We start from the raw sequence: 12,602 nt of genomic DNA on the forward strand, positions 1-12,602 counted from the left end.
ATTTAATTATTGTATTTATATTGCTTTTGTTGCCTGCATTATTTTAAACCACCTGTGCATGTTCCTCTGAAGACTGATGTGTGATACTGAGTCATTGTCCTGCATGTACAAATAATTAGAGAATGAATGTATTACTCATCCTTAAATTTAACATGTTTTAGAAATTAATCATTTGATATCTTCAAAATCTGCAACAATATAATGGAAAGTTCTTAATTATGACCAACCACTTGAAACAAACCATGGATTTGAAACACCACTACCCATAAACGACTCCAGACTAGACTGGGGCAGCCAAGGCCATCAGACAAGAGATAAAATCATTGAAATGGGCAGGTCTAATGACAGCACACTTATCTTTATTTACATTTATCTACCCAGCTTTATTTCTTTACCCTGCCTGTTTGCTAGTGTTTGCAAGCTCTGTGAGATAGAATTCTTTTCAGATTGGACTGCTGTTCAATGTTACAAGAACGCTAATTAATTTTCTAAGTCAGCGGGCCCAAGGGAGGAAGGAATTTGATATAAGCATTGCACAAGTCTGGAAAAGATAATTATTAAAAGCTGAGAATTTTGTAAATGTCTGAATTTCAAGTGTTTGTCAAGCGGCGGAGCATTTTCGTTTGCAAAAACCAGGATGTGCCACAGTCAATTAGAGCACACACAGGATTTATCACAGAGGAAATTTGTTTTGTTGTTTGCTGTATTTGCATACTGTAACTGTTGATTGTGTTTCATTATATAATGGATTCATTTCTCATAGTCAACCCAATACATGGCCTGAAGTCATTTTTGTTTCCGATGCAGTGAACAATTGGTGAGGTGATGAAGAATGAGCAGTGAAAATATATTCAGCGTCTTCCCTTGCCTCAGGCTTATGCAGAATGTGTGGGACCTCTCTGGCCATACACAGAAACTCATTGGTGAAGCTTGTGTAAAGAGTGGGCCACAGCAGACAGAGGAGTGATGATGCTATAAGAGATTTCAACACATATGCTTTGATTTTTAGACTTCCATATGTACCTGTAGCATGTTGTTGCCAGGTATAAATGTATCAGCATTCCACAGAATCCACTCTAGTAGAATTAATAATCCATTTTACAGTGCACAAGTATCATTCTTGTGCCAGATTGTGTATGTTTTACTATAATTAAAAATGTACAGACAATGCTACAATACAGCAACTTCATCACAGCAATGCAATGAAAGATTTAGGATGGATGAATTTGCATTACTATAGAGCTAAATTAAAATAGATGTCTTTCTGAGTTATAACTGCTTCAGATGTCTCTTTGATTCAGGAGATGAATGAAAACACCTGACACATTTCATTCAGGATAGCATGTGATTTTTCATATCAATAAGCAGTGTACAATATGTGCTCAGGGAAGAGAAGCAGCCCCATATCGTGCTTTACAGGAGTTACCGTGCTCTTTGTTTGCTGGGCTGTGCTGCTTTTATGCCTTTAGGCGACAGTCTTCTTAAACAATTATGATAGGACTAAAGGTTCACATTACCACAAAGCCCAGAAAAGTGGAAAATACACATGGATTGGCTTGACTTTCTCTGAATCAATAGTATATTTACGGTTTGTAGGTATTTTTAAGGTTGATATTGGGTCCTTGAGGAATGGCCAAATATTATCACAGGTCTTGTACCCTCTGCCTATTTCCTCCACTTCATTATGGTTTTTATAATAAAAGTCTGTAAAATATCTTGATTTATTTGTCCTGACATGAACCTTTTGGAAATGAAATCATAAAAATCAGACAACAGTAGATCATTGCTCTTGTGTGGAGAGTCTGTACAGCAAATTATGCAATAAGGAATCCCTCAGCGAAGTTGATACAGATTTAATTAGAATCACTTGACTTGATGTCAGGTGGTAGCAATTAGCTTTGTGTCTGTTATTCAATGTGATAATTGTATTATTTGAAGATTGTGAGTAATGAAAACACATTGATGATATTTTGTGTGTGTTTTTTTGACATGTGTATGGACAAGCAAGTGAGAAAGATTATCTTGGCAAAGCCTTCTTTTTCCTCTGTTCTTAAATCATAAACACAGAAGAGAAAACAATTGAGATCAGACATAGGAGATGCATCACCAGATTTTTTTATTTTTGCTTTTATTTTTTTTATTACATGCCTCTCAGGACTGTTCAAATGGGTGAGTCAGAATAACAACCAATTAGCGTGTTTAAATGGTTATTTTGTGTGTGGCATACTGTTGAGCCACAAATGAAAAAGTGAGACAAGTGGTTTAGTAATACCAAAGTCCTCACCTGGAGTAAAGACACTGGTGCTTACCCTGGGTGCAGGCTAGGGAGTGGTGCACACAGTCAGGGGTTTGTTGACTGGGTAACCCCTTTATCTCAAGAACTGTCACATTATTTGGATTACTAATTCAGCATTGGTGAAGCCCTTGTTTGTTTATTTTTTCTCTCTGTGGGTCTGCCTCCCTGCTCCGCTGAAACACAGCAGTGCGTTTCACTGGGAATGGATTAACAGTCCCTTTCCTCTGAGCATCTGTTCAGTGCAGCAGGAGATGTTATGTCTCCCCACAGCTCCAGACTACTCATGCAAAAGATCTGAATGGAGAAACAGTTGCCAAAGATATAGGCTGATACAGACTTTTCCTCCAAGGAAACATTTCAAATGCTCAAGGCCAGAAAATGCAACTAAAAAAATAAACATCAAACAGAAGTTTTTTTTAGGAGGCTTATATGGAGAAAGAAAAACAAATACAAACACTAAAACTTCGCTTATTTCCCAGTTCATAAATGTTCAGTGTTCCTCAGTGAGGGAGTGGTTTGGCAGGTTGAGGAGTTCACTGCATAAAATATCTGAAAGAAGATCATTTATAACTGACTGTTCAGTGGCTCCCAATGCGGAGTGGGTTGGTTTATGATGATGTTCTGTCACTTTCACTACTTCGGAATTAGATGTTGTATATAATATGTAATATATGTTGACCTTTAAAAAGTATTTCTGGATTAGACATTTTAGTAGTAGGTTTATGAAGTTTGTTTTAAATTTAAAACTTCAGCTTTTATATTATTTACATATTGTTTATAGCTGCCATTTTTTATTGCTTAGTTCTCTGCCCCATAGTCATATCTTTTATGAATGATCTACAGGGCCAGAAATCTAAAGATAGCTCAGGACACAATACTTAAACAATATTTTATCCATAACGATAAATGTAATACAGAAAAGGAAACACAATATAAAACAGCCATCTAATTCAAGATGATATATATGCGACTTCCCTGAAATGGCAAAAAAGAAGAGAAGAATATCTTTTGTATCTTATTCTATTTTTGAGATGCATTATCTATTTATCTCAAACCTAATTTAAACAAATACAATTCTAAAACGTATTTTTATGTTGGCTGTGTTTTGAAATAAAGTTCACATGGCTTTAACCCTTTTGTTTGAATAATGGTGAATAACATCAATGGTCATTTTGATCAAAATGCTGAAAGTAGCATTCATAATCCAACACAAAACACTGAAAATAATGACGATATTCCACTTTTGGCAATTGCCACGTCTTTGGTTTTGAAAAGACTTCTGAACAATACTTTTGGACCAGTAGAAAAAATGGTGCACCCCTAGGGACTGAAAAATTACACTTTACAGCTTTCTTTTCGAAGTCTACAGTCCGCAGCAAGTCTACACCTGTTTTTTGAACCTTGGATTCAGCACTAATATTAGATGGCATAATACTCTAGTTTGTCACTCCATCACAGACAATTAAGGGATCAACAGGGATAAGCTGACTTCTTACAGCCTTTTTTTTGTAGAATTGTTTTGTACATATTTAGCCTTTTTAGTACATTCATCCACTACTTTTCAACAGGGAAACACAGAGAGGGAATTTTGTGTGCCCATTGTTTTAAGACAAAAAAAATTATGAAACTTTCCTTTTAATGTTGGGTGAAGACATTGATTGTAGGAGTTCCTATGAGTCATTTTTGTTCCAATACAGTCAGAGAGAGCTGACTTTATGGGGACTCCAACTCCAACTCTAACACCTTGGTTATTGTCTTGAATATACATGGCTTTTTCTCATCCATATGAGGAGTGTGCAGATGCTGCAGATGGAGACATTCATTTGGTGTAGGGGTCAAATGTAAACCCGTCAGGATGCCGGTTGGATATAGAGTATTTGGACTTGCATTCAAATATTCAATAATTGCCCTGTTTCTGTTGTCATGGCTCTAAGGATGGTGGAGAGCAGGTCATCTAACAGTTTATATACATTTTCAGTTTCTATCAAAAAATGTAAATCACTCTGCACTTTTCAGAAAAAAGAACATCTGTCTATTTCTCTACTCTTGTTAAAAAGTTAAAACCTGTTTTGCTCCACTCTAACACACTAGCTTGGCTGGCCACCTTCTTAACTAATGATTCAGGGAAAGACCTAAGCAATACTGATATACACATAAAATAACTTGAAAACATAATTTAATGTCAGTTTGGGCTCTCACAGGTTAAGATGTAAAGGGCAAATTCAACTTTATTGTCCCCATTTGACATTTGTCTTTCAGGCTTGCACACAGTACATACACAGACTTAAACATAAAACATAATTAGAACCTCCAAGAAATAAAATACGCAAAATGCAGTAAAACATCCACACAAACAATGTAAATCAGGGACAGTGTAACATCCTCTTGAAAGAGCCAGATAAAGTGGTTTAGTTACCTGTTAAGGATGTGGTGCTCTCCAAAGTGCTGATCAGCTGTCAGTAGCAAAGGAACTGTCCCAGGTACTCGGTCAGATTCATGCAGCAACTACCAGTAGGATGTTTCCACACAATGACTTTTAAATCATTGGATGTATTATTTCTCAGTGTTGATTCTTAGCTGTTCGTGTTACAGCTCACAGTTTATTTCTGTGTGTTGAGTTTAGTCACCTTGATGGCTGCAGTGTTTACTGTTTTGCCAAGTAGCAAAGTGTTGTGCTTTTGCCAAGATAATAAAACTCAATCCAAATGACTCCTCAGCTCCACGCCTTTTAACTCCACTTAGGTATGTGTCTGACTCTTGTTTACATCTACTTGTGGAGGAGTACTAGTATAACCAGCTGGAAGGAGGCCCCAAGATAGACTCAGAACACACAAAAGGGACTATATGTCCTTCCTGGAAACCCCAAAAGAGCTGTACTGCAGAAGAAGAAAAAACATGTCTTGGCAACCCACTGTATCTGAAAATGGCAAATGTGTACATATGGTATACACAGGCAGGACTAAACACATGCAAGCATACAGAAACCTTAAAGTACACCATGTATATGAGAAAACACACCAACCATGAGACAGAGACATGTGGGTGTAAGTTTGGTTCAATTACGTGTTTTCTGATTTAAGCATGTAGTTTCCTTTTAAGTGTTTATCTTTATGTAAGATGTGGCCAACAAGGATTCTGAATATGTGATGACTATGCCAACAATGGCACATTTTGAATGTCAAGCCAAGGCACTATTTATACATGTTTTAGGTCAGAATCACTGGCATCATTTCATGTGTCTGTGAGGCAAATACAGAGGTGCTATGTGACCTGGCAAAGGACGTAATGCACCTTGAAACATCATGAACACACACGAGAAATTTAAGAATAATCTCACAATGACTGTCTTTCCTAAAATCAATGTAGTATTACCTCATAAAAGCAGAATAAATGTTTCCCTTAGTCACAAAAAGGAAAAGCTGTCACACTATGTCCTCCTAAATCTGCACCTGCACCAGTGGATTTGGATATGTGCTCCAAAATCTTGCAGTGCAGTCAATGTCACGTTAACTCACCTCACAAAATGTGGTATCCCATACCAATAAGAATCCTTTGCACGGTGATGGCAGCCATGTTAATCCACTGTTGAGCTACCCAAGGATCAAGCTGTTCCAAAATCAATAATGCCATGAAAGCTTGCCTTCTGTTCTTTATCACATCTTTTACATCCTCGAGTTAATACAGTCTGATACTGTGTTGATGATATTTCCTTTTGGTGTCAAATGAATGGGGAGAATAAACATTAAATTAACATTTTCTGGCAACACCATCACAATATAGGCCAATGAAAGCCTGATATTTCGAAACATATAGAACCAGAAATTAGATGAAAAATAATATTAATCTCACATAATTGTATAACACTTAAAAACCCCAAAACAAAACAAAACAAAAACCACATATAGCATAATGACTAAATAGTGACTGATGTAGTAGTAGGGATAGTTATATCACCAATACTCTCAAATATTCCCACGTGGCTGTAGCAGATGATGTTTTTATCTTATATCATTTTATACTGCACAGTTCACCTACCCACATATAATTTATTTATTCCCACTGGTAGGTGGCTGGCCTGCAGGCAGCACTCTTTAACTGGATGAGGCTGGATTCCAGTCCATATTTTGTGTCCTCCTTCGCCTTGCCAATGCATCTGATCTGAACACAGCGCGCTCCCCTCCACACACGGCATTTCTACTTCAACACAGCGACCAGGAGCTCCGTCTGCTGAGCGAAGTTGAGTCAACACGCCGGGAAAAAGCGCTGCCTGGATTCATGTGGCACCTCAACACTTGCAGTCCTCTTTACTGCGGCGCCAGGGGACTTTTAATCATTCTCGGTTGCGATATAAACCCGTTTTCCTGCAGGAAATGTGTTGGTAGACACTAACACGCCGTAGTAATTGAGTTGCAACCATTAAACGCCCTGCCATTAAGTATACCTGCGGATCTACTGCAGGGGAGTTTTTTTTCTTTCTTTCTCTCTTTTTTTATTTTGGCCAGCAATCGGGATACTGCAGAGAACATTTAACAATAAGGATCTTCAAACAAGTGAACAATGCTCAGACTAGAGACCATCATTTGCACTTTTTCCATGCTGTCTTTTGCAGCAAGAGCAGATTTTAAAGCACGGAACTGCAGCGAGGTGAGGGAGGCTTGCATCGGGAAAGGCTTCAGCTTCACACATGTTCCTGCTCAAGAGATCCCAGGTAAGGCTGGACTCAGTGTCAGTGCGATCCGTTCATATAATAGACTCACGACCTACCAGATGCAGCGCCACAGCTCGGGAATAAACTCTTGGTAAAATAAATAATGAATCAAATAAACGCATATGTGTTAGGTGTAGGTGAAGAAGTTGGACATCACAGTCTAATGTCCCATTGTAATTCAATTATGTTGCAAAGTCATCCTTATTATTGCACGCGTTAAATGTCGCAGAAGTAGCCTGACTGCAGATGAAACATGTCACACAGTTCCTCAACCACCTGTCTCTCACTTAATTTGTTGCGAGTCTAACTAACTAAAGTTTGAAACCTCGCATGAAAGCATGCACTCATATGCCAAAATAATCCTAACTGACTCGACCAAAGAGTGAGCAACATCTGGATCAGTCTCCTGCATAGCCTGCACCTGCAATGAAGTGACAGGCCTGCTGTAATAAGTAAACCTGATTTTAAAACGTCCGAACACATGTGAGTTGGTTTACTGAATGTATAGCCCATCCATGCTGCGATCAGACAGCATGAATACTGAATGTGAATATGAGCAGCTGAGGTAAGATCTATTTGCATGTAGCGAAAAGTGGTCTCCGACTGTGCTAACCAAGCAGAGATAATGAATGGTCAACTCTGCAGATTAACTCCTGTCCAGCTAAAATCAAGTGATAAGGTTAAGTGGAACTGCTGGTCGCACTCCAGTAAATCCCGTGGCAGTAACAGGTAGCATTATCCATACAAATGATACTGCTTTAATAATGCTGGTTAGTAGTTGTCAAGACTTGGAAATAACAAAGGTGTTTAAAGTACCACTTACATATATTGTAAATGGATAGTAAATTGTATTATATGTCAATAAAATGACATCTGTGAAGCAAAAGTGTGTTTTACAGCAGTTATAAGCCTATTTAAATGTGAGTTAATCAATTATTAAGTGGTGCAGAATTAGTGTTAATTCACTGTAATTTCACTGGATTTTTTTCTGGTTATATACTAGCATGACGCCACGTTAATAATGTTAATATATCTGCATCTGAAGAAAAGTAATTAAAGATGATGCATGCACATATATTTTTTTCATATATCCGAGCTGACTTTTCTCTCCAGGAGGTCATTATTATGCGTTGGGGGCCAGATATTCTCTCTATAAAGCAGGAAATCTGGCACACGTAAAAGGCTGCATATTTGATAACAGGCACACCTGTTCAGAGATGGGTTGAATAACGAACTGATTAAATCCTTTGAATCTGCGTCCCTGACATCACAACTAATCTACCAAATGAGTGAGAAATTCATTCTCTCTCATCTCTGAATGATGTCACCCCCAATAAACAGCTTTTGATCTGGTCTTTGAATGAGTCATACATGTCTGCTGGAGAGACAAGCCATTATCAACACCTCAGCAGATTCACCTGTGTCCATTCACATGGCCATGCCCTTCAGCCTTGCAATATATTGCCTCTCGCTCATGCAAACAACAAACATTGCTGAGCCAATTCATGACTAAGTGAAAGCGGATACATCTTCATTCAAATGTTAATTTAAAAACATAAAATCTTGTTTTTTTAAAGTATACACTGCATTTTTTAAGTATGACAAGTGGAAATACACCACATATTCTCTATGGAGATCTTACATCTTAGTCTTTGGAGATTCATATGTTGGCCTGACTGAGCTGATGTGAAACTTGAATTTGCTGATGACATTTTTATTTTGTATTTGTCTAAATTGTTGCTGCTGTTTATTATTTTACACACAACATTACACTATTGTAGTAGAATTAATGAATATAGCTGCAGTGTCTGTCAAAGGAAAATATGATAAAGCCTTATGATGGACTTTTTTTCACAGGTTTTCCTGGCAGATCACCACATGATATAAAGACTGCACACAGTGATTTGTATGGACTATATATGAGCATGCAGCAGGTTTGTAATATTAGCTGTATTGCAGGTTTCACTGAAGGGGTTAAGATTGTCCGTGTGGCAGCCAGGGAGCATCTTCAGTGACGACATTACCCTGGAGTTAATATTCCAGTACTTGTAGATTAGTTGGTCCTTGTGGGACTCTGTGAAGAGCGGCTCTTAAAGCTGCCCATGTAGCTTACTGTTTCTGTCAGGCTTGCAGCTGCCATCACGCTCTATTAAGTCACTGATGATTTGGGCAAATGGCAACCTTCACTGGTTACTGGTCCCCCTCTACAAATGATGCTTTCACTCCTTCAACGTAACGATTCATGTTAAATGACTGCGGTTTGATGCCTTGAAATCTCTATCATCTTCCGTCGGCCTTCAACATCAAATTGTAGTGACAGACGAATGCGTGAGCTCTTGCTGCTTTTGATGTAAGATGGCATAGAGATCATGTTAGACAGCATATGAGACAGAAAACATACTGTTTCTCTTACGTATATATGGCACATTTTATGCCTTTATGATTCCAGTAGAATCCTGTAAGTCTTAATCACAGCTATGTTAATAAATACCATTTCTTTTCATTATGTCCTATTTGCCTTTTTCAGATTTGACTGTTTTTTATTAAATTACTTGATGCATTTCCCATTTTAATCATGTGTTTTTGTTCCAATTTAAGGTATTCATTATGACCATTACAGCTGTGATAGAGAAATAGCAACTGTATATTATTGCAGGATTATTCACATCACCCTTTGCAATGCTCAAACACAGCTTCAGCATGTTTTCACAGAGCAGAAACTGAAAAGCTTGGAATCCCTGATTTTTTTACCGTTGTGTTTGGTCAAATAGAAGGAATCAGGTCAGGTGGAATGACAGCAGTGGAGTCAGTGTTATTGACAGAAATATTGTTATGATCCAAAGTCTAAAGGCTCTGCTGGTACAGTAATTCTGCAAGACTTTGGCAGTGACTCCGCCTGCTGACCTTCAGGCTGGAGGCTGTCAGTGGCTACACGGTGAAAGTATTCTAAACCGTGGGGGCATGAACTTGTGGATTGCTCTAATAGCCTTTGAGTGTTGGCATGTCTGAAGATGCCCAGAGCTTCACCCGCTCTCCACAGCAGACTTTCATAGTATGTATTTGGTAGGACTGTAAGCTAAATCCGATTGCTCTAGTTAAAGACCTGCCCTCAGTCTTGCTCCTGCTGTCTCAGTTTTCACTCTGTGGATTACCCAGCATCTGAGACAAGATGGAGAGATATGGAAAGTGACTCATACAGCAGACTGCTAGATTCAGTGGAACCCCATAGCATGTCATATGCTATGCTATTATATGACATCCACCTCTGTTGACTCCCAGCCATGAGGTGGATATGGGACAGAAATAACGGTGCTGATATTTTATGTGGTCCTTGGCTGCTTGCATAAAGAGGCAAATGAGCTGAAGCGTGTAATGTGCACAGTTTCTCTACTGTCATGTAATGGGATGGAGAGGATTAAAAAGAGCTAAATGGGAGTGCCTGCAGAGGGGATGGCCAGGTGACTTTGTTTCCCCCCACAGCATACACCAGTGTTGCTGTGACATATTGTCAGATCATTGTGACCTTCCTGTCAGTCACACATGTGGAGATAAATCTGGGAGAGAAATCTTTAGAAATGTGTTGTTTATGTTTATGTTGCATTTATGCTTTTACATTTAATTCTGATGAAATTGCAGATAATTGGACTTTTGGGACTGGCAGTTATTGTTTGGGTTTGTATATGGTAGCTCCATTATTTGATAGTGCCTTCTGCTATATAATGTAATGTGAATGTGTCCTACTGCGAAGCAGAGGGGGGCACTATCAGGGAAGAAAAATCCAAACAAATCATCGTTTTTCCTGCAGCAGAGGGGATTTCTCAAACGCTGCCTCCATCTCTGTGTCATCAATCATGCTCATGAATGCCAAAATGGCCTCATGATGGTCTCTCTCTGCGGGTGTTCCCTTTGAGAGCTGTAAGAAACATTGTGTCCTGCGAGTGTTTTTTAGGGTTGCAGCATGGGGAGCAGAACAAAACTATGGCATTCACTCAGACCACATCAAAATGCTGAAGATGCTTGATTATTATTTCTCTCTGTTTTCAATTGGTTACATACAATTTGCTTTACTATTGAATAAAGTGAATAAAGTTTTATGTGACAGTGTATGAATTGGAAAGGTGTTTTAGATACACCTGCAAAACCTAATTCTATCAAACCTAATAGTCCTACTTTAAAGGCCTCGAAAACCTATTTTCTTAGTGGACTTCTTACTATGTGGGTTGACATGAACACACAATTTTTGAACACACAATTTTCTTCAAAAGTTTGAAGAGTCGTCATTATTTTCACAAGAGATTTCAGTACTCATGGATTTGTCCTTGCTTTTCTCACTGGTTTAAAGGGGGTTTGGCTGAGTTGGAAAAAGGTGATATTTTTGCAACATTTCAATCAAAATCTAATGACAGTTGTCAGGTTGTTTTCTCATGTTGCCAGGACTGGAAAAAATCTGTCATATCTGATCAGTCGGGCTGGGTTCTTTGAGTGTCAAGCTCTTAATAAATAATTAACTATAATGGGATTTTGCCTAACGTTAACTTTTATTGTTGCTTATTTATTCATTAATATTTAATGTTACAGAGACATTTCAAACTCAGTTTTTAGGCTCTTTAAACCCTATCTTTGTGAAGCTTGTGATGTGCAGTTTTCGTTGACACTGTGTCAGTGAGGTGTCATTTTGAGGCTTGAATGTATAGGGCTCTATTGTAATGAAATATCTTTATATATGCTACTGTATATTCCAAATACAGACTATTTAATTTGTTAAAATGCAATATTGAATTGGAACTGTCCATGATCATCTCAATAGAGAAATGCAAATTAACATGAATGAGTAATTTTACTCTATCAGTCTGGAAATGCAATGTTCCAGCTGCCAAAGGGGAGATATGATATGATTCAGATGTGAATATTGATGTGTTTGGGTGTCTTCAGAAAAGAAGGAAACTCATGTCTTCAGGGTTACTTTTTTTTAAACAGCAACTGCATTTTCTGTATGATATTTCAAAATGTTAATCCTGTCTGTGACCCAAGCCTTCTGTTTATTTAGTTTGTGGCCTTCAGCAAGATTTACATCCAACTTTCTGTTGCCCGAAACTGTTGCTATTGGAATTTGAATACAGTCGGCAAATCCTACAAAGACAGGATTTTAGATTACCTTTCAGCAGCTATTAACAATGTTTGTTTTGCTATATTACAGTGCATATCATCTGTATTAGGCAACCATTATTTAGATCTTTTCAGTTGGATTGCATTGTTTCAATGTGGCTATAAAGCTTCCTTAGTTTCAAAGTGTAATTTGTGAATATATTAAGAATGAAAACACACATGCTTTAAAGTCATATGGCAGGTTACTGAAGCTTAACAAAATACAGTAAGCTTGATGTGCCTTCATACCCCTGATAAGCAGCTGTTGTCATATATGTTATTAAAGTAATGGTGCTGCTTATACAGCCATGAAGAATTAATGTTTGTCAAACTCATTTCAGATAAATCTAGTGTGAAAAATAAGGAAATGGATTGAAGTGAATCTCCTGAGACAGCGTGACACTAGCTGTTTAATGGTTTAGGATTCATTTGAAATGTGAAAGAATGAGTGCT

At 38.0% G+C, this 12,602-nt stretch overlaps 1 protein-coding gene across 2 annotated transcripts in view; it reads left to right on the plus strand.

Moving 5' to 3' along the window:
• Window positions 1–6,499: 6,499 nt before the first annotated feature.
• The window catches only part of LOC133993420 (glypican-6-like), a 90,722-nt gene continuing 84,619 nt past the window's right edge, over window positions 6,500–12,602 (plus strand). For both annotated transcript variants that reach the window (XM_062432362.1, XM_062432363.1), the window contains exon 1: window positions 6,500–7,004. In XM_062432362.1, coding sequence (XP_062288346.1) covers window positions 6,854–7,004 — 151 coding nt within the window. In that variant the 5' untranslated portion in view covers window positions 6,500–6,853. The remainder of the gene's footprint in view (window positions 7,005–12,602) is intronic.

This window comes from Scomber scombrus, chromosome 13 (genome assembly GCF_963691925.1).
Source record: "Scomber scombrus chromosome 13, fScoSco1.1, whole genome shotgun sequence".
In the NCBI taxonomy this organism is placed as follows: domain Eukaryota; kingdom Metazoa; phylum Chordata; class Actinopteri; order Scombriformes; family Scombridae; genus Scomber; species Scomber scombrus.